The sequence below is a fragment of the Ceratotherium simum genome, chromosome 3, assembly GCF_057802395.1.
Source record: "Ceratotherium simum simum isolate JZ-2026a chromosome 3, ASM5780239v1, whole genome shotgun sequence".
NCBI lineage: Eukaryota > Metazoa > Chordata > Mammalia > Perissodactyla > Rhinocerotidae > Ceratotherium > Ceratotherium simum.
This window is the reverse complement of record NC_141902.1, coordinates 24,590,446-24,618,304: the sequence shown is the minus strand read 5'-3', so window position 1 is coordinate 24,618,304 and position 27,859 is coordinate 24,590,446. Positions and strand designations below refer to the sequence as shown.

General features: G+C 42.1%; 2 protein-coding genes across 5 annotated transcripts in view; one reads left to right on the top strand and one right to left on the bottom strand.

Annotated features, from left to right (window-relative positions):
• Positions 1 to 18,206, top strand: part of RNF212B (ring finger protein 212B) — a 47,844-nt gene extending 29,638 nt beyond the window's left edge. For 3 of the 4 annotated variants that reach the window (XM_087423590.1, XM_087423587.1, XM_087423589.1), the window contains 11 exons: positions 3,926 to 4,041; positions 5,288 to 5,348; positions 6,057 to 6,085; positions 7,127 to 7,173; positions 7,393 to 7,435; positions 7,601 to 7,661; positions 8,057 to 8,105; positions 15,083 to 15,122; positions 15,415 to 15,515; positions 16,210 to 16,271; positions 17,811 to 18,206. In XM_087423590.1, the coding sequence (XP_087279716.1) occupies positions 3,926 to 4,041; positions 5,288 to 5,348; positions 6,057 to 6,085; positions 7,127 to 7,173; positions 7,393 to 7,435; positions 7,601 to 7,661; positions 8,057 to 8,105; positions 15,083 to 15,122; positions 15,415 to 15,515; positions 16,210 to 16,271; positions 17,811 to 17,876 (675 nt within the window). In that variant the 3' untranslated portion in view covers positions 17,877 to 18,206. The remainder of the gene's footprint in view (positions 1 to 3,925; positions 4,042 to 5,287; positions 5,349 to 6,056; positions 6,086 to 7,126; positions 7,174 to 7,392; positions 7,436 to 7,600; positions 7,662 to 8,056; positions 8,106 to 15,082; positions 15,123 to 15,414; positions 15,516 to 16,209; positions 16,272 to 17,810) is intronic. The other variant, XM_087423593.1, reaches the window with a different exon arrangement.
• Positions 18,207 to 19,210: 1,004 nt separating this feature from the next.
• On the bottom strand, positions 19,211 to 27,263 carry HOMEZ (homeobox and leucine zipper encoding). The gene is made up of 2 exons (XM_004421229.3): positions 27,075 to 27,263; positions 19,211 to 21,968 (listed from the first exon to the last, which is right to left on the bottom strand). The coding sequence occupies exons 1-2, from the start codon at positions 27,112 to 27,114 to the stop codon at positions 20,374 to 20,376; spliced, it is 1,635 nt and encodes a 544-aa protein (XP_004421286.1). The 5' UTR covers positions 27,115 to 27,263; the 3' UTR covers positions 19,211 to 20,373.
• Between the last annotated feature and the right edge of the window lie 596 nt (positions 27,264 to 27,859).

Genomic DNA, 27,859 nt, shown 5'->3' with positions numbered 1-27,859 from the left:
TACCTCGTAATCATTATTTGTGTACTTTTTACATACTTCTGTTCTGCTTATCACCTTGTATTTTATTTATTGGTTCACGTGTTTGGATGTCCATTCTACTACATGTTGAAGAGCTGCTAAGGGACAAGAACCCATACTGTTCATCTTAGCATTTCCAGTTCCATGTATCCATCACCTTGTTTCACCAATTATCAGCTCATGGCCAGTCATCCTTCATCTATACCTTCTGCCACCCCATTTAGATTATTTTGAAGCCCAAACCAGATAGTATATCATTCCGATCTGTAAATATTTCAGAGTGTATCTCTAAAAGATGGGTACTCTCTTCTTAGATCCATGTCATGCTAAAATAATAATTCCCTAATATTATCAAATAATCAGCATTATCAACTAGTCAGCATTCACATTTCCCCAGTTGTCTCATAATTATTTTAAAACTATGTTTGTATTGGGTTTCAATAAGTTCTATATAGTTCAGTTAGTTATGGCTCTTAAATTTCTTTTAAACTATAAGTTTCCTTTCATTTCTTTTTTTGTTGTTGTTGAAGAAGATGGTCTTTTGTCCTAGAGAGTTGTTCACAGTGTGGATTTTGTTCATTGTATCCCCATGGAGTCATTTAATACGCTCATCTGTGCTCTATATTTCCTATAAGTTAATAGTTAGATTTACGCTTAATCAGAATCATTTGATTAGGGACATGGGAGGAAAGATGACTTTATAGCAGTGTTGTGTTCCACCAAGAAGTAGGTAATGGTGTCCTGTCGCTTGTTTTCTGTGATGGTAGCCATTGATGAACTTTACATAGATCCGTTAATTCACTAGGAGTTACAAAATGCTGATATTTTAATTCTGTCATTCCTTTCTCATTTTTTTAGCTGGACTACTTCTATAAAGAGAAATTTTCTATTCTCAATGGTATGATTACCTTGAGATAAAATTAAAAAATACTAAGACCTTTAGATATTATGGAATGAGGGAGTCAGTTTCACAAAAGATAGATAAGGCAAACTAATAGGGGTTTTTTTGTTGTTTTTTTTTTTGCTGAGGAAGGTTAGCCCTGAGCTAACATCTGTTCCCAGTCTTCCTGTTTTTTTCGCTTGAGAAAGATTAGCCGTGATCTAACATCTGTGCCAATCTTCCTCTGTTTTATATGTGGGTCCCTGCTATAGCCTGACTGACGAGTGGTATAGGTCCATGCCCCAGATCCAAACCCAGGAACCTGGGCCGCTGAAGCAGAGTGCGCCGAACTTAACCACTAGGCCATGGGGCCAGCCCCAAACTAATAGGTTTTGAGTGCCAAATGGAGATAGTGAACTTACCAATACCTTTAAAGTAAATTTGTAAAACTTAGAAACTCCTTTACAAATGTTCAAAACATTAAAATGGCATGAGAATATAAATCTTCAACTAAGAAAAACTCTGACGTTTAAAAATAAGAATTAGGAAAGCCATTCGTTAGTACAAAAGAAACAATCGGTCAAGCTAATATTCATTTTCAAAGTATGTATTACTTTTTTTTGAAGAAGAAGATCAGCCCTGAGCTAACATCCGTGCTAATCCTCCTCTTTTTTGCTGAGAAAGACCAGCTCTGAGCTAACATCTATTGCCAATCCTCCTCCTTTTTTTTTTTTTGTTCCCCGAAGCCCCAGTAGATAGTTGTATGTCATAGTTGCACATCGTTCTAGTTGCTGGATGTGGGACTCGGCCTCAGCATAGCCAGAGAAGCAGTGCATCGGTGTGCTCCCGGGATCCGAACCCGGGCCGCCAGTAGCGGAGCGCACACACTTAACCGCTAAGCCACGGGGCCGGCCCTGTATTACTTTTATAAACAAACAAAACCTTTTTAAAAAATAAGGCAGTAAAATGTGCACCCCGCATTGGACCAAAATATCATATGTCTTGTCGTAATAAACTACTGAGCTTCCATTACGGTGCCTCTCTCAGGATCTTTCAGTGGTTTCTCCCTTACTTTCTCCAACCTCTTGCCATTAACTAGACTAATTCAGAACTGAAGTTTTAAAATACTCTCTTCAGTAAATAAAATAAAAATTATGTTCCATGTGATCAATTCCAAAATGACTAATAATCCGGAGCATGAAGATCATGATACCCTTACCTGATATGGAGGTACAGGAAAGGCATCTAGGTCTAGAAACAGGTAGTTTCTTACATTGTTCCAATAAAATAAATAACACTTTGCGTTATCCAGACAGTGTTTAGTGTTATCAGTAGGACTACTTTTATTATTATCTGCTCTGTGTGATTATATTAACAAAATAATCCCAACTTTAAAAAAAAAGTGAGCAAAATTTGTCCTTCTTTAGGAAAAAGAAAGAAGCCAATGTTTTTATGAGAATGAAGGATTTGAGTGAGACAAAATAATGAGTTTACAAACAATGAGATTTTTTAAATACTGAGATTCATTACTAAGTTAGGTTTTAGAATCTTCTTTGGTGGATATATTTGAAAGAGGCTAAACATTGATACCCTAGCATTGGACAAAACCACTTGTTTCTCTCCTCTAACATTTGTTGCTGGTGATTGTTTCTTGGATTGGTCTTTCTTCTTCATGGAATGGTCAGGTCTGAGATTTGGGTTTGAGTTCTTTTGGGTCAGTAGGCAAAGTAGGCCTGCTTAGGCTTAGGCAAAAGGCCCTCCAGGACTCCAGTCTGGCTTCCTGGAGTTCTACAGTGGGGTCTGTTCCTGTGCACGTATGACCCTTGGTGGGAGAACCTCTCCCTCAAAGGGAGAACTGGTCTCGGGCAGGATTTGGGTTTTCTTGGCCCAGCCTGATACTAACTTAATTTCACCACAGACTGATCCCAAGAGTAGGTGAGGATGTTTGGGATACTGTCTCTTGGCTGTATATTACATCTATCTGTAATATCTATTGCTCCCCAACACCCCCACCATTTTAGGTAACTCTTGTGATTCTGAGTGACTTTTTTTTTTTTTTGCTTCTGCACTGTTCAAATTTCCTAAAATGAACATGTTTTATTTTTATTGAAAACAACAACTTTTTAAAAAAATAAAGTTGACTACAATGAATTCTTACTTATCTAGAACTCGTTTAGTTTGCTTTTGAGTAGAAAGGAAAGAGGCTAGAGACTATATATATTTAACTGTATAAACTGTTAAATACAATTCCGTAGTAAGGTGGAAAAAGCAACTTGCAAATTAGGTGAGAGTGAAAAGTTTATGACAAAAGTACCAACATCTAGGAAAGGACCTTAGACAAAAGGTTTATAGTCTGAGTAGGAAGGAAGCAGATGAGACATAAATACTGCTGTCTATTCAAAAATAGAGCCTGACAAAGCCAAAACACTTTCTAAATATTAACTTTCGATCTGATTCAGTAATCCCATGGTAGGCGCATCTGTCTATCAAATGATAAAGTAAAGCAAAAGATAAAATTATTTGTCTGTGCCCAGAAATAAAATTCAGGAACAGGTAATCTCCTTCTGTGCCTCTTTGCCCATTATTGTAGCAGCGTAAACAGCCTGCAAGTGTCTCTGTGTGCATTTCTTAGGAAAAGTAAATAGGTTACAGGGCTCTGTATTAGCTAGGAGTGTGGAAGCTGAGTCCAAACTAATGGTAGACAAGTTAGATCAGAACCAATTCTAAGCTTGAAAAGTGTTTTGGGTGTTACTCTTTTTGCTCAAGGTGAAAGATTATATTTTTAAAGGCCTGTTCTACGATGTCAGAGCATTCTCATTAAGATGTTAGGAAGCCATTGTCCTGGAAATGAAGTTTTGGCTTTCCCCAGTGCTGACTCCTCTAGTTCTGAGGAGTCATGAACTGGGCCAGATGCTCCAGAAGAAAATGATCAGTAATAAAATATGACTTGGGATTTCCCTTTGTTGCCAGAAGTAAAGGGAAAGGAGTTATGGGGGTGTATGTCAAAGGCCTGTTTTTCCCTAGTAGGTGTGGAGTTTCCAGAAGAAACAAACAGATCTCCTCATCGCCTTTTATAAGCATAGAATTACAAAGTTAGAAGCAGCCGTGCAGGAGGCGCAACAAACAGTGACTAGCCAAGACAAGTAAGTGACAAATCAAATCACTAGAGAGCTTTTTTCCTTTCAGAGAAGCTGTAGCCCTTATTTCCTTATGGTGCAAAGCCTGAAAATTGCTCCGTGTGTTTATGGTTTTTTGGGCAAGTCAGGTACAGAGTTTTTGGTCCCCTCAATCTCCATTTTATTTTTCTCTTTCTTTCCTCAAAGGGGCCCTCCTCACTTTATAGCTTTCCTCTTTGACTTCCCCCATAAAAAACTGCTTCATCAGAGAAATCAGACATGGCCTTTTCACAGTGATAAAGACGAAAGAGAGCATTTATTTATTTTTCATTTATTTATTTTTTTGTGAGGAAGATCAGCCCTGAGCTAACATCCATGCCAATCCTCCTCTTTTTTTGCTGAGGAAGACCAGCCCTGGGCTAACATCTGTGCCCATCTTCCTCCACTTTATATGGGACGCTGCCACAGCATGGCCTGACAAGCTGTGGGTCGGTGCACGCCCTGGATCCGAACCCCAGCTGCCAGCAGCAGAGCGTGCGCACTTAACCGCTATGCCACGCAGCCAGCCCGAGACGGGAAAGAGCATTTAAAATGTTACCTCAGGGCCGGCCCCGTGGTTTAGCGGTTGAGTGCACACGCTCTGCTACTGGCGGCCCAGGTTCGGATCCCAGGCATGCACTGACACACCGCTTGTCAGGCCATGCTGAGGTGGCATCCCACATCCAGCAACTAGAAGGAGTGCAACTATGACATACAACCATCTACTGGGGCCTTGGGAAAAAAAAGGGAAAAAAAAAAGGAGGAGGATTGGCAATAGATGTTAGCTCAGGGCCAGTCTTCCTCAGCAAAAAGAGGAGGATTGGCATGGATGTTAGCTCAGGGCTGATCTTCCTCACAAAAAAATAAATAAATAAAAAAACAAAATAAAATGTTACCTCAAGGAGGGTGTGTTTTGGAAATCTTAAACTAAAAGATGAGATTCTTGATGGAAATTTTCAGACATCAGCAGGCCAAGGGTGTGTGTGGAGAGGAAATGGAATTCTGTGTAAAGTCCTCTGAAATCATGCCACGTGGATCCTTATTTTTTCCACCTGATTCTTCTCACTGTGTAAATCCTGCTGTGGTCTCTAGTGAATCACTAGCTCTGACAGAAATACCATCTATAGTGGCAAGCATCTCTCCGTAAGCATTAACTGGGTGTCGATAATAATAAAAATCAGGTTTTTTGATCCCCCTAACATGCTGGAGCTGATTGTTTCCATCTTTTGCCTAGAGAGCTATCAGTCTTAAGGAAGGAGAATGGAGAACTGAAGAAATATCTAGCCATCTTAAAGGTGAACAAAGTAGATTTTCCTTACTATTATTTTCTCCCCTACTTTTCCCATCTATCTAGCTGACTACAGAATAGTGTTTCCTAAGCTTTTTCACATCATGGCACATATAACTGATAATATTTGTACAACAAGCACACCACAGTAAATGGACGAGGCCACAGAAAACCTTGGAGGGCTCAAAAGATCAATATTGAGCACAGTGGTAACCCATTCTCGAACCTCAGTGAGTCACAACCTACCATTTGGGAAGCTCTCTTATGGAAGAGACATCTGTTGTAACTTAAAATTTCTCTTCAAGAATCCCGAGACACCTCAGGACCCTTCCTCTCCTCAAACTCTATTTCCTAGACATTTCTCTCTTCCTAAGAATGTTCTTTGTGTATGTAATGTTACTATTGATCCTACTCCTGTATCTATTCTAGCACATTGTAATCCTGTCATTTTCCTTTCTCTCCCATAGGCTCTCGATATTTCCCCACATATATCAGTCTACAGGATTCCCAATGTGTTTTTATGAAGAGGAACTAAAATTTTAATCCCCCAAAGCTAATAATTTCCTAAGGAGACACTGCTGCTATTTTTCCTCTTACTAGGAATCTTAGCAACCACAGCTAGAGGACATTGCAGCTTAGTTATCTCACAAGGAAGATCCATTGATTAGGACCCTTGAGCTGCAGCTTCCTTCACTCCTGTTTTTTTCACCTACAGGAATCTCCAAGTTGGTACCAAGGAAGCAGGTCAGTTTTATCAGGCCCTGTACTGGCCCTCTTTGAAAATTTCCGTTCTTTCTTGACTCTTGGCTGTAACTCCGGAGTGGGCTCTGAGGTGGAGGAAATGGTTAATGAATTTATCTTTCACTTCTCCAAGAAAGAGTTACTCGCTTAAAAGTGCTGAAGTAAAATCTTGAATGTAAGCTTACCCTTGACTGTCACCTTATAAAATCCTACTCCTCCTTCAAAATTCAACTCATATGTCATTTCCTCTGTCAAGACTCCATTAGACAGAGTTAGATGTTCTATTATTCATTTATTCAGTAAATATTCATTAAGTGCCTACTGTTTATCAGGTACTGTGTTAGGTGCTGGGTGTACATCACCAGTTATTCTAATTGGTAATGTCTGTTCTCTATCAGTTGTTAAATGTTTTTAGTATCAGCCCTGTATTGGTGGATTAAAAAAGACATGGCCCCTGCACTCACAGAAGTTATAGTCTAGTGTTCTTTCATACTTCTGTACTTCTGATATGTACTCATTATAACACTTAAGCATTGCTTTATTTATTTATATTTTTGTCTCTCCCACTAGCCTGTGAGGCTCTCAGAGATAGGAACCATTTTCCAGTTATCTTTGTAATCGCAGGATCTAGGATGTATGAGCACTAAATAAATGCTTGTTGGATAGATAGATGAGGGATGGAGGAAGTGAGGGAATGGTGGATGTGAGAATGGATGGACAGATGGATAGATATATGTAAAGTTGAGACAACTTGGTGAGGCACTGAGGGAAGGAAGAAAGGAGGACTTAGAAACTTCTCCTGTTACAGGCAATAGAGAAGTGGAGAAGGTTTCACTTAGGGAGTTGGAGAGCCAAGGAGTCTCATGGAATCTTTCCCTCCATATTTTGGGGTGACACCTATACTGTATGATAGTAGGCAATTTGTGCTCAGAGAGGAAGCTGTTATTTCTAAGAACAATGATCTGATTTATCCTCTAAGGTAGCACTTAACTTCTACTTATAGATTTTAGAGCTGCCTCTTTCTTTTTTTTTTTTTCCTTGCAGGTCAACCACACCTCGACCAGTGGGCATTACTTCCCCATCACAGTCAGGTACAGAACATTTTTTGCCCAAATATCTGTGTGAGATGAATAAATATCCGTTTCTCATATGGAAGATGGTTTCCTTGGAGACTGTAATGTGATTTTCGTAATCTTATGTATGATATAAAAAGATCATACAACCAGATACCCACTTGCAACCGATTGGCTTGGCAAGGCGGAGCACACCATTGATGGCAACTTTCCCTTCTGCACTTGATTCTTTTTCAGTTACTCCACGACCCAGTTCTCAGCATAGCAGCCAAGTGGTCAGGTGAGTTGAGAGCCTACACAGCAACATTAAAACTGTTGGTAATAGTTAGAAGATGAAAGAAATACCTAGATGTGGCTGAGATAGGGACTGAGGAGACTTTAGGTCTAGGTAAAAGTATAACACCAGGTTTGTTTGTTTGTTTCCTTTTTGTCTCACCTTATACAGTCGGTCCTCCTCAGTGGAGTCTATCCCTTACAGAGTGCCTGGCTTTAGTAGCTTGGGACAAGTAAGTCATATTTACCTTCTCTTTCCAGATTGAGATTTCTAATGCTGAATGAAAGCAAAGATTTAAGGCAAGAATATTAAACTTATATTGATTTTGGCATAAGTTATCTGATGCTGTGCTTGGACTCTCTTTTCTTTTGGCAATGCAGACCTGATGTTAGAGGCTGACACAGAGAATGAATAGGGGTAAAATGGTGGAAGTGTTCAAGGACTAAGTTAACAGTGTCCATCATGTTTCTTTTGGAAGTGGTAAAGTGTGGATCCTTCTTGGATTAGCATACCCACTCTGGAGAACTAAATGTGCTTCAATGTGTAGATGTAGAAAAAGAGCAAGGAATATGGAAGCCAGGAAATTGGGATATATTTATTAATTGATGTTTATTATTTGTCCCTCAGGGAGCCAGAGGCTTGCAGGGAAGAAGCACTCCCAGAGACTATTATACCGGTGAGAGGGGGGGAAAAAAAGATGTCAGAAACCAACATATTCTGTGCAGATAGCAGCAGAATTTCTGGTTTTCTATAATATAGAGTCACATGTCACTTAACAACAGGGATATGTTGTGAGAAGCGTCTCTAGGCAATTTTGTCGTTGTGCGAACATCCTGGAGTGCACTTACACAAACCTAGATGGTATAGCCTACTCCACACCTAGGCCATATGGTACTAATCTTGTGGGACCACCGTAGGATATGCAGTCCCTTGTTGACCAAAACGTCATTACATGATGCATGACTGTAATGCCATTTTACTTAATTTTTTTCCAGACAGTGATTCCAGGTATCCAGACATATATTACTACTTTTCAAATAATGATATTTATGTTCTCAAACTGATAAAGGGAAAATAAAAATTTGAGCGATAGAAAGTCATTGAAAACCTATGGTCAGCAAATGGAGGATAAAATTTTTGAGTAAAATAATTGACTTGGATTTTTAAAATTGCCACAAGATGGCAGTAGAAGTTAGGCTTAAAAGGAAAATTAGATGCTGATTCTGTTAGCCTGAAGGCTATCTGGCTTCTTCACTGTGTATTAAATATAAAAATATTCCAGAAAAGAAATATTTTGGTTCCACTCACTTAATTTCTTCTTTCTTCTTATGAGACTGATGCGCTGCCTACTGTGCTAAGAAGGCACTCTTGTTTCTTTCTTCTTAGAACTGTTACTGTTATTACTGTTTTCAAGAGCATTAGCCATTCTGTAGCGAATACTTATCAGAGAGGACTTCCCTTTCCTCTGTGCTGCAGTGTATAACTGTGAAGGAACTGTGGTGGAGGGGAAAGAGCAGCCAGAAGGCCCGGGTTTGAGTCCTGGCTCTGCCACTTAATGGCAGATCCCTCAATTTGTTTTTCTTTTTTTATCGAGGTGACATTGGTTTATAACATTACATAAATTTCAGGTGTGCATCATTATATTTCGACTTCTGTATAGACTACATCATGTTCACCACCCAAAGTCTAGTTGCCATCCATCACCGTACATATGTGCCCCTTTACGCCTTTTGCCCTCCCTCCACCCCCGTCCCCTCTGGTAACCACCAATCTATTCAGCTTATATATTTGTTTGTTTGTTGCTTGTTTATCTGCCACATGAGTGAAATCATATGGTATTTGTCTTTCTCTGTCTGACTTATTTCCTTAGCATAATACCCTCAAGATGCATCCATGTTGTCACAAATGGCAAGATTTCATCTTTTTTATGGCTGAGTAGTATTCCATGGCATATGTATACCACATCTTTACTCATTCATCCATTGATGGGCACTTAGGTTGTCTCCATATCTTGGCTATTGTGAATATTGCTGTGATGAACATAGGGGTGCATGTATCTTTTCGAATTAGGGTTTTTGTGTTCTTTGGATAAATACCCAGAAGTAGAATAGCTGGATCATCTGGTATTTCTATTTTTAATTTTTTGAGGAATCTCCAGACTGTTTTCCATGGCTGCACCAATTTACATTCCCACCAGCAGTGTATGAGGGCTCTGTTTTCTCCACATCCTCTCCAACATTTGTTATTTCTTGTCTTTTTAATAATAGCCATTCTTACGGGTGTGAGGAGATATCTCATTGGGGTTTTGATTTGTGTTTCCCTAATAATTAGTGATCTTGACATCTTTTCTTTCTTTTTTTTTTTTGTGAGGAAGATCAGCTCTGAGCTAACATCCATGCCAATCCTCCTCTTTTTTTTTTTTTTGTTGCTGAGGAAGACTGGCCCTAGGCTAACATCTGTGCCCATCTTCCTCTACTTTATATGGGACGCTGCCACAGCATGGCCTGACAAGCGGTGCATCGGTGCAAGCCCAGGATCCGAACCTGGGCCGCCAGCAGCGGAGCACGTGCACTTAACCACTACACGATGGGGCTGGCCCCGACATCTTTTCATATGCCTATTGGCCATCTGTATATCTTCTTTGGAAAAAACGTCTGTTCAGATCCTCTGCCCATTTTTTTTTTCCCCCTGATAAAGATTCACCCTGAGCTAACATCTGTTGCCAATCCTCCTCTTCTTTTTTTTTTTGCTTGAGGAAGATTAGCCCTGAACTAACATCTATGCCAGTCTTCCCCTACTTTATTTGTGGGTCGCCAGCACAGCATAGCTGACGAATGGTGTAGGTCTGCGCCTGGGATCTGAACCTGCGAACCTGGGCCGCTGAAGAGGAGCACGCCGAACTTACCCACTATGCCACGGGGCTGGCCCCTCCTCTGCCCATTTTTTAATCAGGTTGTTTGTTTGTTTGTAGTTGAGTTGTATGAGTTCTTTATATATTTTGGATATTAACCCCTTATCGGATATATGATTTGCAAGTATCTTCTCCCAATTGTTAGGTTGTCTTTTCATTTTGTTGATGGTTTCCTTTGCTGTGCAGAAGCTTTTTAGTTTGATGTAGTCCCATTTGTTTATTTTTCCCACAAGAGTCAGTTTTGAAGTTTGCAAATCTCTTTCTAGATAACCATTTTTGAAATTCACCAAATAGTCTCCCTCCAATTCTTTCATATCCACACCTTTGAAAAATGTAGATGTTCTAGCCAGTTTATTTCTGTCAGGTTAGTAGTAATATTCCCTCTTTCATTCTTGATTTTAGCTATTTGAGGCTTCCTTCTTTTTTGCTTGGACAGTCTGGCTAAAGACTAGTCAATCTTGTCGATCATTTCACAGAACCAGGTTTTGGTTTTGTTGATTTTCTCTATTGTTTTTCTATTCTCCATTTTATTTATTTCTCCTCTAATCTTTATTTCTTTCCTTCTGCTTGACTTAAGATCTGCTTTTTTAATATAGATATTTACAGTTATAAATTTTGCTCTAAGCACTGCTTTCACTGCGTCCTATAAGGTTTAGTATGTTGTATTTTTGTTTTCATTCATCTCAAAGTATTTTATAACTTCTCTTGTGATTTTTTTTTCTTTGACCCATTGATTATTTAGCAGTTTGTTGTTTAATATCTGCATATATGTGAATTTCCCAAACTTCCTCCTGTTCTGATTTTTAATTTCACTTCCTTGTGGTTGGAAAAAATACTTTGTATGATTTAGATCCTTTTAAATTAATGACCTAACAGATGGTCTGTCCTGGGGAATGTTCCATGTACACTTGAGAAGAATGTGTATTCTGCTGTTGTTGGGTGAAGTTCCTATAGATGTCTGTTAGATTTGGTTGGTGTGTAGTGTTGTTCAAATCTTCTGTTTCCTTGCTGATCTTCTGTCTAGTTGTTCTATTCATTATTGAAAGGGGGGTATTGATGTCTCCAACTATTATTGTTGAATTATCTATTTTTCTCTTCAATTCTGTCAGTTTTTGCTTCATGTATTGTAGGACTCTGTTATTAGGTACATATGTATTTATAAGTATTAGATATTCCTGATGGGTTGACCCTGTTATTATTTTGACCTTTGACTCTAGTAACAATTTTGTCTTCAAGTGCTTTTGTCTGATATTAGCCACTCCAGCTCTCTTTTGTTTACTGTTTGCATGGAATATCTTTTTCCATCCTTTTACTTTCAACTTATATGTGTCTTTGAATTTATTTATTTTATTTTTTTAATAATTTTATTTATTTATGTTTTCCCCCAAAGCCCCAGTAGATAGTTGTACGTCATAGCTGCACATCCTTCTAGTTGCTGTATGTGGGATGCGGCCTCAGCATGGCCGGAGAAGTGGTGCGTCGGTGCGCGCCCGGGATCCGAACCCGGGCCACCAGCAGCAGAGCGCACGCACTTAACCACTAAGCCACGGGGCCGGCCCTGTCTTTGAATTTAAAGTGAGTCTTTTGTAGATAGTGTATAGTTGGATCTTTTTGTTCTCCATCCTGCCAGTTTCTCCCTTTTAATTGGAGAGTTTAATCCATTTACATTTAATATAATTACTGATACGGAAAAAGACTTCTGCTATTTTGCTATTTGTTTTCTATGTCTTGTGTCTGTTTTGTTCCTTACTTCCTCCATTACTGCCTTCTTTTATATTAAGTAGATGTTTTCTAGTGTACCATTTTAGTTCCCTTGTTGGTTTTCTTTACTATATTTTTGAGTGATTTTCTCAGGGATTATAATTAACATCATAATTTATGACAATTTAGTTCAGATTAATACCAAACAATTTGAACAGTATACAAAACCTTTGCTCCTATATAGTTTGCTTCCATTCTATCCCCACTCCATTGTACTGTTATCATATAAATTACATCTTTATAAATTGTGTACTCATCAACACAAATTTATAATTATTGTTTTATGCAGTTTTCTTTAAAATCAGATAGGAGAAAAAAGTTACAAACAAAAATACACCTATATTTTTATATTTACCTATGTAATTACTTTTACATAAAGAAATACTTTAGTATTTCTTAATGTAGATTTGAGTTACTGTCCAGTGTCCTTTCATTTAAGCCTGAAAGACTCCCTTTGGTTTTTCTTATAAGGCAGGTTTGATAGTGATGAATTCTCTCAATTTTTGTTTGTCTGGGAATGTCTTAATTTCCCCTGTATTTTTGAAGGATAGTTTTGCTGGATTTAAAATTTTTGGTTGACAATCTTGCTTTCAACATTTTGAATATGTTATCCCCTGTGTTGTGGCTTCTGTGGTTTCTGAGGAGAAATCACTGCTAATTTTATTGAGGTTCCCTTGCATGGATGAGTGGCCTCTCTCTTGCTGCTTTCAAGGTTCCTTTTTTTTAGGCATTTTTTGTATTTTTTAATTTTTTTTTAGGAAGATTGGCCCTGAGCTAACATCTGTGCCAATCTTCCTCTTTTTTTTCCTCCCCAAAGCCTCAGTACATAGTAGTATATCCTAGCTGTACATCCTTCTAGTTCTTCTATGTGGGACGCCACCTCAGCATGGCTTGATGAGGGGTGAGTAGGTCCGCATCCAGGATCTGAACCAGTGAACCCTGGACTGCCAAAGCGGAGTGTGCAAACCTAACTGCTATGCCACTGGGCCAGCCCTCAAGGTTCTTTTTTTTGTCTTCATCTTTCAACAGTTTATGATGCGTCTAGGTGTGGATCTCTTTGAGTTTATCCTGTTTGGAGGTTGTTGAGCTTCTTGGATACATAGATTAATGTTTTTCATCTAATTTGGGAAGTTGTCAGCCATTATTTCTTCAAATATTCTTTCTGCCCCTGTTCCTCTCTTTTCTCCTTTTGGAACTCCCATCATGTATATGTTGGCATGCTTGATGGTGTTCCACCAAGGTCTCTGAGGCTCTATTCATTTTCCTTCATTCTTTTTTTTTTCTCCGTCTCACAATGGGTAATCTCAATTGATGTATCTTCAGATTTGCTGATTCTTTCTTCTGCCTGCTCATATCTGCTGATGAGCCCCTCTAGTGAAGTTTTCATTTTAGTTATTGTACTTTTCAATTCCAGAATTTCTATTTGGTTCTTTTTAATATAATTTTTCTTTATTAGTATTCTCTATTTGTTGAGACACCATTCTCATACTTTCCTTTAGTGCTTTAGACATGGTTTCCTTTAGTTATTTGAACATGTTTAAAATAGCTGATTTAAAGTGTTTATCTAGAAAGTCCAATGTCTGGGTGTCCTCAAAGACAGTTTCTATTGATTGCTTTTTTCCTTTATGGGTGATACTTTCTTGTTTCTTTGCATGCCTTATAATTTTTTGTTGAAAACTGGACATTTAAAATAATATAATGTGGCAACTCTAGGATTAGATTCTTCCTCCTCCCCAGGGTTTGTTGTTGCTGTTCATTGTTGTTTAGTGACTTTTTAAAACTAATTCTGTAAAATCCATATTCTTTGTCATGTATGGCCGCTGAAGTCTCTATTTGGTTAGCTTCATGGTCAGCTAATGATTGGACAAAGATTTCCTTAAACACCTGGAGCCAGTAAGTCTCTCCATCTTTGCTGAGGGACTCTCTGTGTGTGTTGGGGTGCACTTTCAACACTCAGCCAGGCAGTTGATAACTGTGCCTTAGCCTTCACTTCTTGCTTATATGACCTCAAAGTAAGCCCCAGATGAGAGCTTAAGTCCTTTTCAGGTCTTTCCTGAGCATGCACACAGTTCTGCACATGCACGTGGCTAGATTTCCCAAAATCTGTTGTTGCTTTCCAAAGTCCTCACGCACAGCTCATTCCCCAGCTTTTCCTTTTATGCTTTTTGGTTAGCCTATTGTTTACCCCATTGATATTCACCTCCCCAGGCAGCCTAAACAGGTGTCTCTAATTGTTTGCCACAAACACTCCTGGGGAAAAGGCTTTTCACACTTGGTGAACTCTAAGCTCCAAGTCCTGGTGAGTTTGGGCTCCAAGTCAGGTCAAATAAATGCAGCCTTGCAAGTGGAGTCTCCAGTGAACCACTCAACAGGTCTATGATGACAATTCTTTGGGAATGAGGCTTTGAAAGCCTTGGTTTTCAAGGCTACCATGGAGCTGAAGGAGAAATGGGAATAGGGCAAGTTAAAATGCCATAGAGCTTGCTGTCCTTACTCACATTCAGCTATTTTTCTGGACATTCCTCAGATTGCTGCAAGCTCTTTGTTAATTTCCAGAGTTCTGAAAAAGTTGATTCTGACAATTTTGGCAGTTTTCTCATTCCTTTTATGGAGAGAATTTTTGTAGGTCCTTACTCCACCATTTTTGCTGATGTCATTCCTTGCCAATTTAATGACCCTTTGCCTTTAGCCATTCTTTCTGGCAACCTCCATCTTAGAGGGGAAACCAAGGCACAGATACATTAGGGCACATCAAGGCAGTGATGGATCCTGGCCCACAAACTCATGAAAGGGAGAGGAAAGCTCCTGTATGAGACACAGCTAGGTGACTTGTGAGCTTTTTCACTTGCCATTAGCCCCTAAGCCTAACATATGTTACTGAAAACCTTTGATCTCCCGTTCCTTTGCCCTGGCCCCCAGTATACCTGAATCTCTTCTCCAGTTCATGGATTATCTCACAAGCTCATTTTTATGCTTTGCAGAAACCCCTTCACCAGCTTCCACTCACAGCCTATCTTACAGGTGAGTACCACTATGCTTCCTTTCACTTGGGATCTGTTCACACTGATACTCTGCCAGCAGCCCTGGGGTTACTGCTCGGCTGGCCTGTACCACTGAGGTTTATAATCTACCATGTAAACAAAAGAGAAGGTTAAATAGGACTATCTAATATATGTCTGAATTACTTAACTTTATTCTCAGTTGCAAGCAGGGGATTTATTCTTCTCTGGTCTAAATGTATAGGCTCTTCCTTTACATATGCTTTTTACCTTTACCCTTTCTCTTCTGCTGATGCTTTTATTTCCCTTCTTAGACCTTCATCTGCCTCCTCTGGACAAGGGCTCTTTCCTTTCAGACCATCCCTAAATGGTGGGGATTCAGGCCACACAAGAGTCCTCACCCCCAACAATTCAGGTAAGTTAAATAACATTCCCAAAGGAGTGGAGCTTCAACCATTGACATATATTCTAAAATGAAGATTTTCAGGGTGAAAAGAAGTTGAGATTTGCCCTCCCCCGCCCACACCCCACAAGAGCATTGTCTCCAGTTCGACTCCTTAATGTTCTTTAAGAGTTATCGCATCTCCTTCACAGTGAAGGGAGGCTTTGGGCTTTGCCTAAATAGCGCTCATCCTGTCACCAGTCTAGTCCTGCTATTTAGGCAGAAGGTTGCCTGACGAATTAAAAATTAAACTGGCTTTTTGAGGGGGGGGGGATTCCTATGTTTGAACATTGCTGGGAGCTCAGTTCTGAATGAGAATGATAAAACCAGTATCCTTTTTTCTCTCCATCTTTTCAGAAAAGTACCTCTGTTACCAGTCCTCTTGATAAGGGGCTATCATCTTCCATAGCTCACCAAAATCTTTATATTGTCTCTACATCTTTCTACTCAAAGTTAAACTCAAATCTCAGACCTCTCTGTCAGCACCCCATCCTCACAGGAAAAGAATAGACTTTATAACCCACTTCTTAAATTGCTTAGCCAACAGTCTTTTCCCTCTGAGTACTGTGCTGCAGATTGGGAACTACCCATTTACCCAGATCCATAAGTAACACTGCCAAGGAACTGCCCAAGGAAGTTATCTTTCACCATCCACTCTATCCTTCAGGTCAGAGGGAGATGAGAACCACACCAGAGAGCCTTTCTGGTTTCCAGCTACCAGTCCTGCAGGTGAGCCCTGGCTAGTCTAAGTTGTCTGTGCATGAAAAGCTCCCACAGTTGGGCCTCTCCACACTAAATGCCTCATTCTGGCCTCTTGTTAAGGTTAGAATGTAACCAGTGGAGCATGACATGGGTATCAAGTGTGGTAACCATATGTTCATAATTTTCCAGAATGGTCTTAGTTTCAAAGATTCTATCCTGTCAGATTAGCTTCCTGGTTTGGGGTTTAAAAATTAGATCACATAGTAATCAAAGGCTTTAAACTGAGAGGTCTTGGCCATTGGGAACTAAGTTTCTGGACACAACTGACATTCCCAGAAGTTCCACAAAAAAATGTTTTCCATGGAATATATCTCTGGGGTGGAGGTACTGCTTGAACTAGGGAAAACCACATTTGCTTCTCCAGAGATAGCTAGAATGTTTCGTAAATTTATGTGACTATGATTCTGATCCAGGCAACAAGAGGAAAAGGGCATGGGAATGAGAAGAGAGGTTTGTAAGAAGCTCTATTAAATGAAAAGTCCAGTCTTGCTTTTTAAATTAATTTTTATGGCTGGGCTTTTGAGGATATGTAGGCCCTTTTCCAAGCCAAGCTCCTGGTGACCCCAGGGACGTACTAAAGTATGTAAATATTTTGCTTTCATATTCCAAAATGCCCTTTATTTTCATCAGCAAGAAATTAGAGTCTGAGGCTGGCCTGGTGGCGCAAGCGGTTAAGTGCGTGTGCTCTGCTACGGCGGGGCAGCCCGGGGTTCGCCGGTTCGGATCCCAGGCGTGCGCCAGTGCACCGCTTGGCAAGCCATGCCGTGGTGGCATCCCATATAAAGTAGAGGAGGGTGTGCCTGGATGTTAGCCCAGGGCCAGTCTTCCTCAGCAAAAAATAAATAAATAAATAAATAAATGAAATCAGCTTCCCTTTAAAAAAAAAAAAAGGAAATTAGGGTCTAAGCCCTAAGAGACAACACTGGGGAAATAACACCCTTCTCTCAGATCCTCACAAATGGAGAGATTAACCTGCAAAGGAGACGAGACTTCTCTAGTGGAGAAGGGCAGTGAGAGTAGAAATGAAAGAAAATTGGCCATGAGTTATTTGTTGAAGTTGGGTGATAGATACATGTGAGTTTATTATAATACTCTACTTTTGTATTTTTTGAAAATTCCCATAATAAAGTTAAAAAAAAAAGTTATTAAAGAAAATGCCACCTCCCAAGAGGCATAAGAACTCTGCCTCCCTGGTAGTCATCTCTGGGCATGGTAGTCATATGTTTCAGATCTCCCAAAAGAGTTTGTTTCAAATATTCTGCCATACTATCACCATAAAACACTGAAATGTTCCAGAGAGTTTCAAAAGTAGCAACAAAGCCTTTGTCACACTAGGTGTATCAAATCTGAGTTTGGAAAAGTTAGTTATCATGCAATGGAGAAAACGATGGGGAACTAACAGCGATGGTTTACTGTCCCAATAAACTTCATATAATGGCTTAAGAGGGCCTTACTTGCCCTTTTTGTTATAAACACCCATATCTGCCTTCCTGTCGTCTGCTGCAGACTCTCTACCAACAGAGACAGATGGGATTAGCCAGGGGGAGAGAAGCATGGACCACTTCCAGATAGACCATCTTCAAAGTCTGATGTATACATACAGCTGAAGGACGGACTATAGCATCCAATATCCGTTAGGCATGATGGCCTTGGAAAATGTACCCCTGCCTTGTTTCCTGGTTTCACTCTGTACCTTATCTTCCTCGATCTTTACCATATACACCCTGTATTACCTCCTAGGAAGGTGGTCAGGTCTTATATAAGGCTTGTGCTTCACGAAGATGTTTATATCTCTCTCACAAAACATATGTAGCTCCCTCACTTCTTAGAACTTGAAACAAAGGTTGGAAAAACAATTCTTGGCATCATTGGGTGTGGGTGGTAATATACTCATTAACTGTGTTTTATTTCTGGATTTCATTTTTTAGTTTTGGATATATATCCTCCCATTGCCAATGTTAACAAGCAACAACTCTGTTCCTTGTCCTAATTTATTATACCTTTTCTATTTGCCTGTTGTTTCCTCTATGCCTAGTTACTGTTAAATGTGTTCATTTTCCTTTCTGTCTGGTAACAGTTGCAGACACAGACTTTCAGCTTACTAAAGTACATACATAATAAAATAAAGACGATGCCCTTTTATTGGTATTGCAACTCTATTGGTATTACAGGCTCTAGAATGGTGGAATGGGCAAAGAACACTACCACTAATCAAACATTTATTTTTCTTTGGGTACTAAGAGGTAGAAATGAGGAATTACATGGCTGGGCCACTAGCAGGCAGGCCTTAATCAAAAATACTGGAAAAATGTAAAGATAGCCAGCATCTGCCAGAAATAAATTAGGTCTTGGGAATGACTTGAAGCTGAATTAGGATCCCACTACCCTTTCTGGAACTCTGAATTTATTTTTAAAGGCATTTCTAGACACCTCTTCTTCTAGGCAAGAACCTGTGCCATAGCACGTGCAGGAAACAATATGCCCAGTGATAGATACTGATCTACTGCCTTTTTTTTTTTTTTTTTGTGAGGAGATCAGCCTTGAGCTAACATCTGCCAATCCTCCTTTTTTTTTTTGCTGAGGAAGACTGGCCCTGGGCTAACATCCGTGCCCATCTTCCTCCACTTTATATGGGACGCCGCCACAGCATGGCTTGCCAAGTAGCGCGTCGGTGCGCGCCCGGGATCCAAACTGGCGAACCTCGGGCTGCCGCAGCGGAGCGCGCACACTTAACCGCTTGTGCCACAGGGCTGGCCCCTGATCTACTGCCTTTTAAAGTTTTTGTTCTCTTAATCTACCTCAGAATATCCTGCTGCTTCAAAAAATAAATAAATAAATAGAGTATACTAAATCAGAATGTTAATGGATTTGGCTCCATTAGTCTCTAAACCATAGAAATGGCAAAGTGGAAGAGAGAGAAACAATTTTATTTTTGGCCTTTTTATTATTATTCTAGAAATTTGGGCCTTCCACTCTTTTATTTCTAGATGGTTAACCCACTGATATCGTTATATCTGACCCCAACTGATGAGAACCATTCTAACACATCAATAATTAGTTCAGTTAAAGACCATGGTCCCTTTGTCCCCAAGACAGATCTTATAAAGAGAGGAAAAAGTCTCTTTTCTGGACAAAAATTGAACCAACACCAAAAAGATGACAAATCAATGTCTGTCAAGCTAGGCAGGAGGAAGTGTCAGGTTTGTAAAACCAAACCTGGAACCTACCTGCACCATCCTTCTGAACAGTCGAAACCATTCCCTCTCCTCTATCCCTCTGTAACCTAATCTACTTTTTTAAAGGACATCTCCCCTAAGTCCCATCTCCAATAAATATCTGGTCTAAATTATTCTCCACCAAATCATTAAACTTTTTCACAAGCTCCGTGGGGAAGATTTACCCTGAGACAAATAGTGAACAGAATGGGGATTCTGGAAAGAGTTAAAAAGGTACAAGGCAAAGTGGTCCCAGTATCAGAAAACATTCTGCTACCTGTGTGACAATAATGAAGCAGGTGAAACATACACAGTCAAGTTGGTATGAGGAAGAGAGTGTTTGTGATAAGACTGGGACATATTGAGATTCTTTGCTGCATTGTGCATGGACTTGTGCTCAGAGAGAAAGGGGTGCAAGGCAGCCTTATATTCCAGAGAAAATGGTGGGACTGGGGGAGGCACTGGAATCATCAATTGAATCAAAATTCTTTACTCCTCCTTTCCAATCCTCCTATAGACGTGGGGCCAAGGTCTGGCCTCTCTGTAGTACACTAAGGGAAAAGAACAGCAGCTATGAGCAAGAGCCTTTATCTGGCTCGTAGTTTGGACCAGATCCTTAGTGCTCTCTTCACTGAGGCTAGAGGTCTGGATTTCCAATCCTCACATCACTTTGTGCGCTATGGTCATCCTCCCTGGTCCACCCTCACTACATCTCCCTGTCCACCAACCTCAAGAACACAAAACTTTTCAGTTCTTTGCCACAAAGTAATTTTAAAAAATGTGGTTTCTTTGTTTAAATGTTACTAAGTTGGTTCATCTTTTAGTAACAGACCTCCCCGCCCCCAGCCGCCCACTCAGTCCTGTATGATGACATCATCATCCTCGTCTTCCTCCTCCTCCTCCTCTTCTTCATCTTCATCTTCTGGCAGTTCTTCCTCCTCCTCTTCCTCCTCTTCATCTAGACAAACCACCACCTCAGCTGGCTCAGGTAATCGAGAGTCAAACCAATCCAATACCTGTTGGGTGCTAAGCCTTGACGCCTGACTCAGTTGAGGGATGTCACTTTGCCGTAGCTGTTGGTGGGCTGCCCAGTACCTCTCCAAGGGTCGTATATCTGGTGGGGGTGGGGGAGCCGGCAGAGGTGGTGTCTCAGGCCATTCATTCAAGGAGCGGGTTGAAGGCGGTGGTGTGGGAATCGCTGGGTCCTGGAAACTAGGGGCACCAGGGACTGCGTTGTCCCGAAACCATTTTAGTTGCCCATGCTTCAAGGCATAGCGTGTGTCACCAAACCACTGAATGATCTCCGGCCGAGGTAAACCAGTGATCTGTTCTAATTTATAGTAATCCTCCCGCCGTGCCCATTGGCACTGTAAAAAAAAAGACTTGAGGATAGCCAGCTGTTCTTTGGTTTTGCGCTTGGTCTTTCGCTGGCGTTGCATATCTGGGGAAGAGTACTCTGCAGGGCCAACCCTACCTGGTACTGAGTTATGCCTTAGCCCCTGGGGCCAGGCTGGCTCCAGATGTGGGGGTAGTGCCTGTTCATTGGGTGACCGTGGCTGTGGGGTACGGCCCAGTGGCTGGAGGGGTTTAGAGGTGGCAGTAGCTCCATTAGCCAGTACCTGGAAAGAGGAAGAAGAGGTAGAGGAAGAAGAAGGAGTCATATTAGATGCTGACTCCTGCTTACAACTACTGGCAGGTAATGAGATTGGTGGGGGCTTATCCCGAGCACGTGGCTGGTGGACAGTTGTGGAGTGGTTCCAGGAAGCAGTACCTCGGCCATGTGACTGGTTGGGACCCCTGCCTGCCTGCTCCTTAGAGAGGCCACTACTTTGAAGATCCTGCCAAAAATTTGATTGGTGGGGGAATGCCCCACTGCCAGGTGCCATCGGGGGCTCCTTTGCTTTCTGGTGACTCAGTGGCTCTGAGGACTCCTCAGGCTCTACCTTCAATCCTTTCATCTGGGTGGGCTCGCTAAGAGTCAGGGGCACTATTCCAAGACCAACTTGTTGTGGAGGTGGCACTGGAGAAGGAGGCACCTCCTCTGGGGGCCGCCCTGCATGATGAGTAAAAGAGAGAAGGGATTTGAAATGGAGTTGGTCCCGATGGTAGACCACTCGGGCTCGAGTCTCTTCTATTTCTTCAGATGACCAGCTAATGCCACAGCGGAGGCGCTGGGCCATGAACCAAGTCTTGACTTTCTCCATCTGCAGCCCATAGCGTAGACAGAGAAGGGCAATGTCTGCTAGACTGGGATAGGGAAAGTAGCTGAAGGTTTGTAGCAAGTGTTCATTGCCATCCAGCTCACTGGTCTGGGCTGCCTGGGTCCACACAAGCTGGAGCTCCTCGGAGATTGGAGGGAGGCAGATGAGCCCCGCAGGGGAGCTATTAAGACTGCTGGCCTCTTTATTAGGAGGCATGGTGTTTTCTGATTTGTGCCCTTCAGAGATAGCTGTAATAAGAAGAGAAACAGCTCAATCACTGGGGCTCCTCTTTTGGCCCATTGCTCAGTTTCTACCAAACAAAATGTTGGACTCCAAAACAATCAACTTCCTATGTGTACCGTGCTGGATTGCTTTTCAAATGCTTTAAGTTTCCCATTTAATTTTCATAACCTTATGCAGTCATCAGAGCCTCTATAATTCCCACTGTACGGATGAAAAAACCATAGAAGTTAAATTACCCAAGTCACATGACTAGTGAGTATTGTAACCAAGACAGAAATCTGTCTTTAGAGGTTAAGGAGGAAAACTCGTCCTTTCATAGTCTTTATCTTTCCAATTCAAACTCACTTCACCCTCTAAGTTCATGGAACAAGAGTCACAAAATGAAGACTCAGCCACAAAAACAAGAGGAGCAGTAATCTGAGAACTGTTCCAAACGTTTTTAGCTCCTAACAATTTGTGATTATCTCTAGAATGTGGAGAAAGGTCAGGAGTACAGTGGATGAATATCTAGAAGGTAGGACAGCACTGTTCCTCTGCCCAGCCCCCTTTTCTTTCCCTTGGTGGTGGTGGAGTGCTGGGGGAGGGGAATGATAGTACCTTTAAGCCCTAAGCCCAAACCTGATAGCTTTATTTTTTCTTTGCGTAGGAGAGGTCAGATATCTGGGATAAATGAGGCTTACTCCACGTGGGTTTAGGTCGGGTGAGGTAGAGAGAGGGGACTGTTCCCCCAACCCAAGTCGTGCTTGGAACAAAGGTTATCCCCTCCCCCCAGCCTTTGTCTCTTCCAACTGCTTAGTCTCTCTCCAGGGAGCCTAGAGAGCTCCCTCAGACTTGAACAGTCCCTTCCACACAGGGCAGAAGGCCTGCAGCTCTTATCTCTTCGGTCCAGCTTTCTTCTGACCAGGTGGGCAGGCTCATTATAAATTGTAGCCAGGTCCTGCAAGCTGCCCAGCCACACCACCAGTCTGGGGGTTATGGGTGTGGAGACTGCGGGAATGGCCCCCGACTATGCTTCATTCCTGAAATACCTGCTCAAGTTATTTCCCAGTACAATTCTGTTGACCGAATTTTAACTCAGCTCTATGTGTGGGCATTAGAGACTTTTTTAACACATCTGTCACCCTTTACTCTTAGAGAAATCCCATCTGAGTTTATAAATGTTACTTCTGATATGTTAAGGATGGGACAGGATTCCTGTGTAAATGCTACATGATCAATTGAGGAAACTCTCGAGTCCAGAAAGTTACAGATAGAGCAGTGTCATATCAGGGCTTTTATATGATGATTAGAAGGATTTGGTAGCATTTTAATGTGTGTCACCATTCCCTTTTAACAAGTTAATCTAACAAACTGAAGACCATGCAGATCCTAAGGCAACACAGCTGGAAGAGAACCTTAAAGGGTAAACCGAGGCAGCATGGCATAGTGGGTAGCAGTGTGACTCTTGAGTAAGGCCAGCCTGCAGTTTGAATCCCAGTTCTGCAGTTAGCAGCTATGTGATCTTGAGCACAAGTTACTGAACTTATATGAGACTTGGTTTCTTCATGTGTAAAACATGGAGACAGTGCTGAGTGTGTGTGAAGTTATATCTTTTTATGGAGCACCTACTATGTGCTAGGTGTCATGTGTAGGCAGGGCCTAAAGCATGTTAGATGGGGAGGTCCAGGTGAGGCAGATTTGAGATGAACTGTAGCTCCACCACTTCCTACAGTGCTGCTGTCCCTGGGCAAGTTATTTACCCTCTCTAATCCTTCGTTTCCCATCAGAAACACAGGAGGTCAGAATAGCACCTACTTCACAAGTTGATGACTAAATGAAAAAATGCACTCGACATTATGCCTAGAACAGAGTAAAGGCTCAATAAATAACAGCTTTTATCATTACTTCAGCCTCATGGGGTGATTCTGATATAAGATAATGCTCCTCCTAGACAATGGGGGGAGTGAGGCAAAGACTGAAATCCTTTAAAATCACTGTTTTCAATCTGTTTTTGCAGAGTCCTAATTCTAATGGGCAGTAGAGGAAACCAGGGTATCTATGATTTTATATTTTGGGAGTTGGATATAATTCCAGAATGGATTTTGCTGCTTTAAAAAATGAAAATCACTGCTTTAGGAGAACTGAATCCATAATTTGGATATAAAGCCTTTCTGACTGCCAGGTGGATTGCAATGTGGTAGCTCTATCTTTACCCTCCAGGTTCATCCCAGACACAGCTGAGTGGCCTGTGAGGACTTGCTTGCACAGCCATTTAGAAATTGTGGCCCACCAGGAATACCACCAAATCTAAGCTGGAGAATACTTTATGATTGCAATATTTGACACCTACGTTACCTTATCTGTGTCCTGTTCTTACCGACACAATAACACCTTAGATAAGAAGGAAATGTAGCATAAGGAATAAAGCAGTCCAGTGTAAGGATGAAGACTGCCAAACCAGAACATAAGGCAGGCACAGTGAGAAGCCTACAGGAGGCATTTTTGCTTTCATTCATGTGGTTTGTGATCCCTCAGATTCTCATGGGATCAGGTTGATATTTCAATGTAACGTGCAGTAATGCAAAGATCATATTTGGTGTACTATATATATCCACAGTTTTCCAATTACACAAAACACAAGTTGTGGAAGACTTTTTGATATAGAATGGTGGCTTAAATCAAGGCACAGCTATATAGCTGGTACCTCCCTGGAAGAATCTGGCTTTGAATTAGGAAGAAGCTACAACCAGAGAGTGGCTCATGAGAACTCTAACAAGTAGGGTAGACGTTATGGTAATCAAAACCACAGTGAAGACACTACAGTGTCTTGTGTTCTTGTGCCTCCATTTGGTGAGGGCAGGAAAAGAAGGGAATCAAAGCTGGAGAAAGAGGTGGTGGGCAGAGGTGGTGGCAGGGGTGGTGGGATTATCAAGTCTGAGTAATTACTAAATTTGTATCCTTATTAAATATGTCAGATATGTCCTACTGCTACTTAAAGTCACTAATTAAAAATAAAGAGCCAGGATAAAAACTTCTTTCCCTTTGGGCTTTCCATACTCCTGGGCAGATGGCAGAAAAGAATGGGCTGCCTTAAACTTATCTAGGTGTTCACACAATCCTAGAAAAATGGGTATTTGGAACTTTAGGCTTGAGCCTAGGCTTATGATTAAAGCAGGAGAAAGTTTGAGTGGGACCCTAGATATGATCCTGCTAAATTCCCTAAATCTTTATTCAGAGAACTGAAGAAGGCCTGAAATGTGTTTTGGTGATACAGTTGTAAGGGCGTTAAAGGACTTTTAGTGATTTTCAACTGATGTGCTTCTTAACTTTTTGGATCATGAACCTCTTTGAGAATCGGATAAAAGCACCTTAGAAAGTTATGACTCCCCCCCCCAATAAACATCCACAGTTACACATTATATATATAATCTCAGGGGGTTCACTGGCTGCCCAGAAGCCCAAGTTAAGAACCTCTGTGTTATGTCCTCAAAACTTAATAAAGGCAATGGTGGTAACTGCTTAAAGAAGAACAAAAAGTTCTGGGATGAACTGGGATGGAAAGAGTGGATGGAAGACTCAAGAGAATTTGAATAAGCCTAGAAGGGACTGGGTATTGGTGATATTAGCTGGAGAGAGTGGAAGGGAGGAGTGTTCAACCAGGCCAGGAGCCTGGCCTAACTGACCCACTGGATTACATGACCACTACCCACAGTGCACTGGACACCAGAGCCGGGGAGGCTTCTCTCTAAGTGTGCCAAAATCATCTGTTTCCTTCAGCTGCCCTGTGTGCCTGGGCCAGCTGTGTGTGATTCCAAACCTGGTTATGCCTGTTGTTTTTCTGTATTTATATAATAATGTAATTAAACATCACATAAACCTATGAAAAATTAGTGCATTAAAAACTTTTCCTATGAAAACAAAGTCAAATGCTTTGGAAAGACAATACAAAAGAGTGTACATTTTAAAAATTGTTGAGAGTAGGTAAGACAACTGTAAAAGATTTTTTAAGGTGACTTAAAAATCTCAAAAGTATTCTGCATTCAGATTGCCTTAAAAGTGTTTAAATTCTCACTCCACTTTAAAGAAACCAAACCTGGTAATCATAGGTGATGAGCGGCAGGACTGCACATTAGAATTACCTGGGAAACTTAAACCCAGGCATCCTCCTACTCTTTCTGACTTAATTAGTCTGGACTGGGGCCCAGGCATCAGTAGTTTTAAAAAGTTCTCAGGGTGCAGCCAGATTTGAGATTTGCTTGTGTAGTTTATACTAGAAAGGCAATTGGGAACTCCAACCAGCAGACTTACACAAAGAACACGCCTGGACACTACCCCAAAAGATTGGTGAAATGAACGTACTTTTAATGACAATGCTTGATATTTATTTGCATCATTTAAAAAATTCCCAACTTGAACTGGCTGTTTTGGTTTTTTCAGTTACTGCCATCTACCTATCTTAATCATATAATATAAAAAGACTTCAAATGTATGGTGAGGAGGAGGTTCATATGATACAAGATCTGATCTGGGCCCACATTACCACACAGGTCTCAGCTTGAGTCTTCTTTCAGTTTAGAAGTCTCAGATTAGGACGCAACACCAGGAACCTCTGAGGACTGGGGTTCTCACTTTCCTGGTTGGTTTTCTGAGTATGGCTGGGTAGGGGGTCAGAAGGGGCAGTTTCTCCTAAACCTTTCACTCCCAAAGGCCACTGCTCCCCAGAATTAAGGCCAGGTTTCTGTACGTGTGTTGAGGTCACCAGGAGGTAGTCGTGGGGGGGAGGCCTGGGAAGGAAACGTTTCTCCTATCCTCCATTTCACAGGCAGTCTAGAAGGCTCCAAACTGGGTCAGAGAACAAAAAGTTGCTGCACTTGGGGCGATGAGCCCCAGGGAGCAGGCGAATCTCAATTCTCCCCTCGCCAAGGGCGTCCCACCCAGCCTTCCCCTCCTCCCTACACACCCACTCGCCCTCCCCCAGTTACAACAGGGAACCGAAAAGTCCAGAGGAGAAGGGAAAACCGGGCGACTTCGAACCTAGAATTCTCCTCCCCCCAGCGCGGGGATGGGGCTCCGGAGGTCGGAGATCATACAGGGGCTGGGAGGGGAAGTCGCAGGGGCTGGGGATCACTCACCGCGGTCCGGCCCGGGCGGCGGCTCCCAGCCTCGCACCATGGGCCGCGGGGGGAAGGGGGAGAAAGGGCAGGAGGGCCTCCGGGGTGGGAGTGGGGTTCCCGCCCGGTGCGGCCTGCTCCGAGCCCACCCGTGCGGAGGGCCGGGACCGGGACTGCCCCCCCGCCACCGAGAGCGCGCCGGCTAGCCCAGCCCTGCTCCAGCGAGTTGGAGGCGGGGCGGATGGGTGGGGCGGGCCCCGGGGGCGGTGCCAAGGTGGCCCGAGTCCCGATTGGTGGGCGCGGGCAGGCGGGCACCGCGGAACGCACTGGGCCGGCCATTGGCTGCGTGGGTCTCTGCTGAAGTTGGCTATTGGCTGCGTGGGGCAGGGAAGCTGTCCCCCGGGGCCAGGGTGCCGCGAATGGTACCTCCCCCAACCCTCGACCTATCGGCGCCGGACCTTCGGAGTACACTGAGCTGTGTTCCTCCCGGAATTCCCCAAGGAATTCACGGCAGTTTGCTGAACTGTCCAGACCGCCTACAACTACTCCCCATTTGTTTCGTCTTGGAGGAAGACGGTTTGAGCATCCCCTTGCCAGCCTTACACTCGAGCCGCGCCTTCCCGGCCGAGGGCCCAACCGCCGTCAGCAGCGTCACTGAAAACGAAGCGCCTAGAGCAACCGGGAACTTGTTGCTGAGGGATCAAATGTCTTGCCACCCGGAAAGACGAGGATCCTAGCAGCCCGGCACCTTTGGCCCCTTCCCGGGTCCAGCTGGCATCGGACAGGTGTTCTCAAAAACGAAGTGC

Bases quoted from the DNA above. Each gene is read 5' to 3' on its own strand.
- HOMEZ (XM_004421229.3), bottom strand. From the start codon at position 27,114: ATGGTGCGAGGCTGGGAGCCGCCGCCCGGGCCGGACCGCG. The intron at 21,969-27,074 runs GTGAGTGATCCC...TTCTTATTACAG, and splicing joins GCCGCCCGGGCCGGACCGCG to CTATCTCTGAAGGGCACAAA.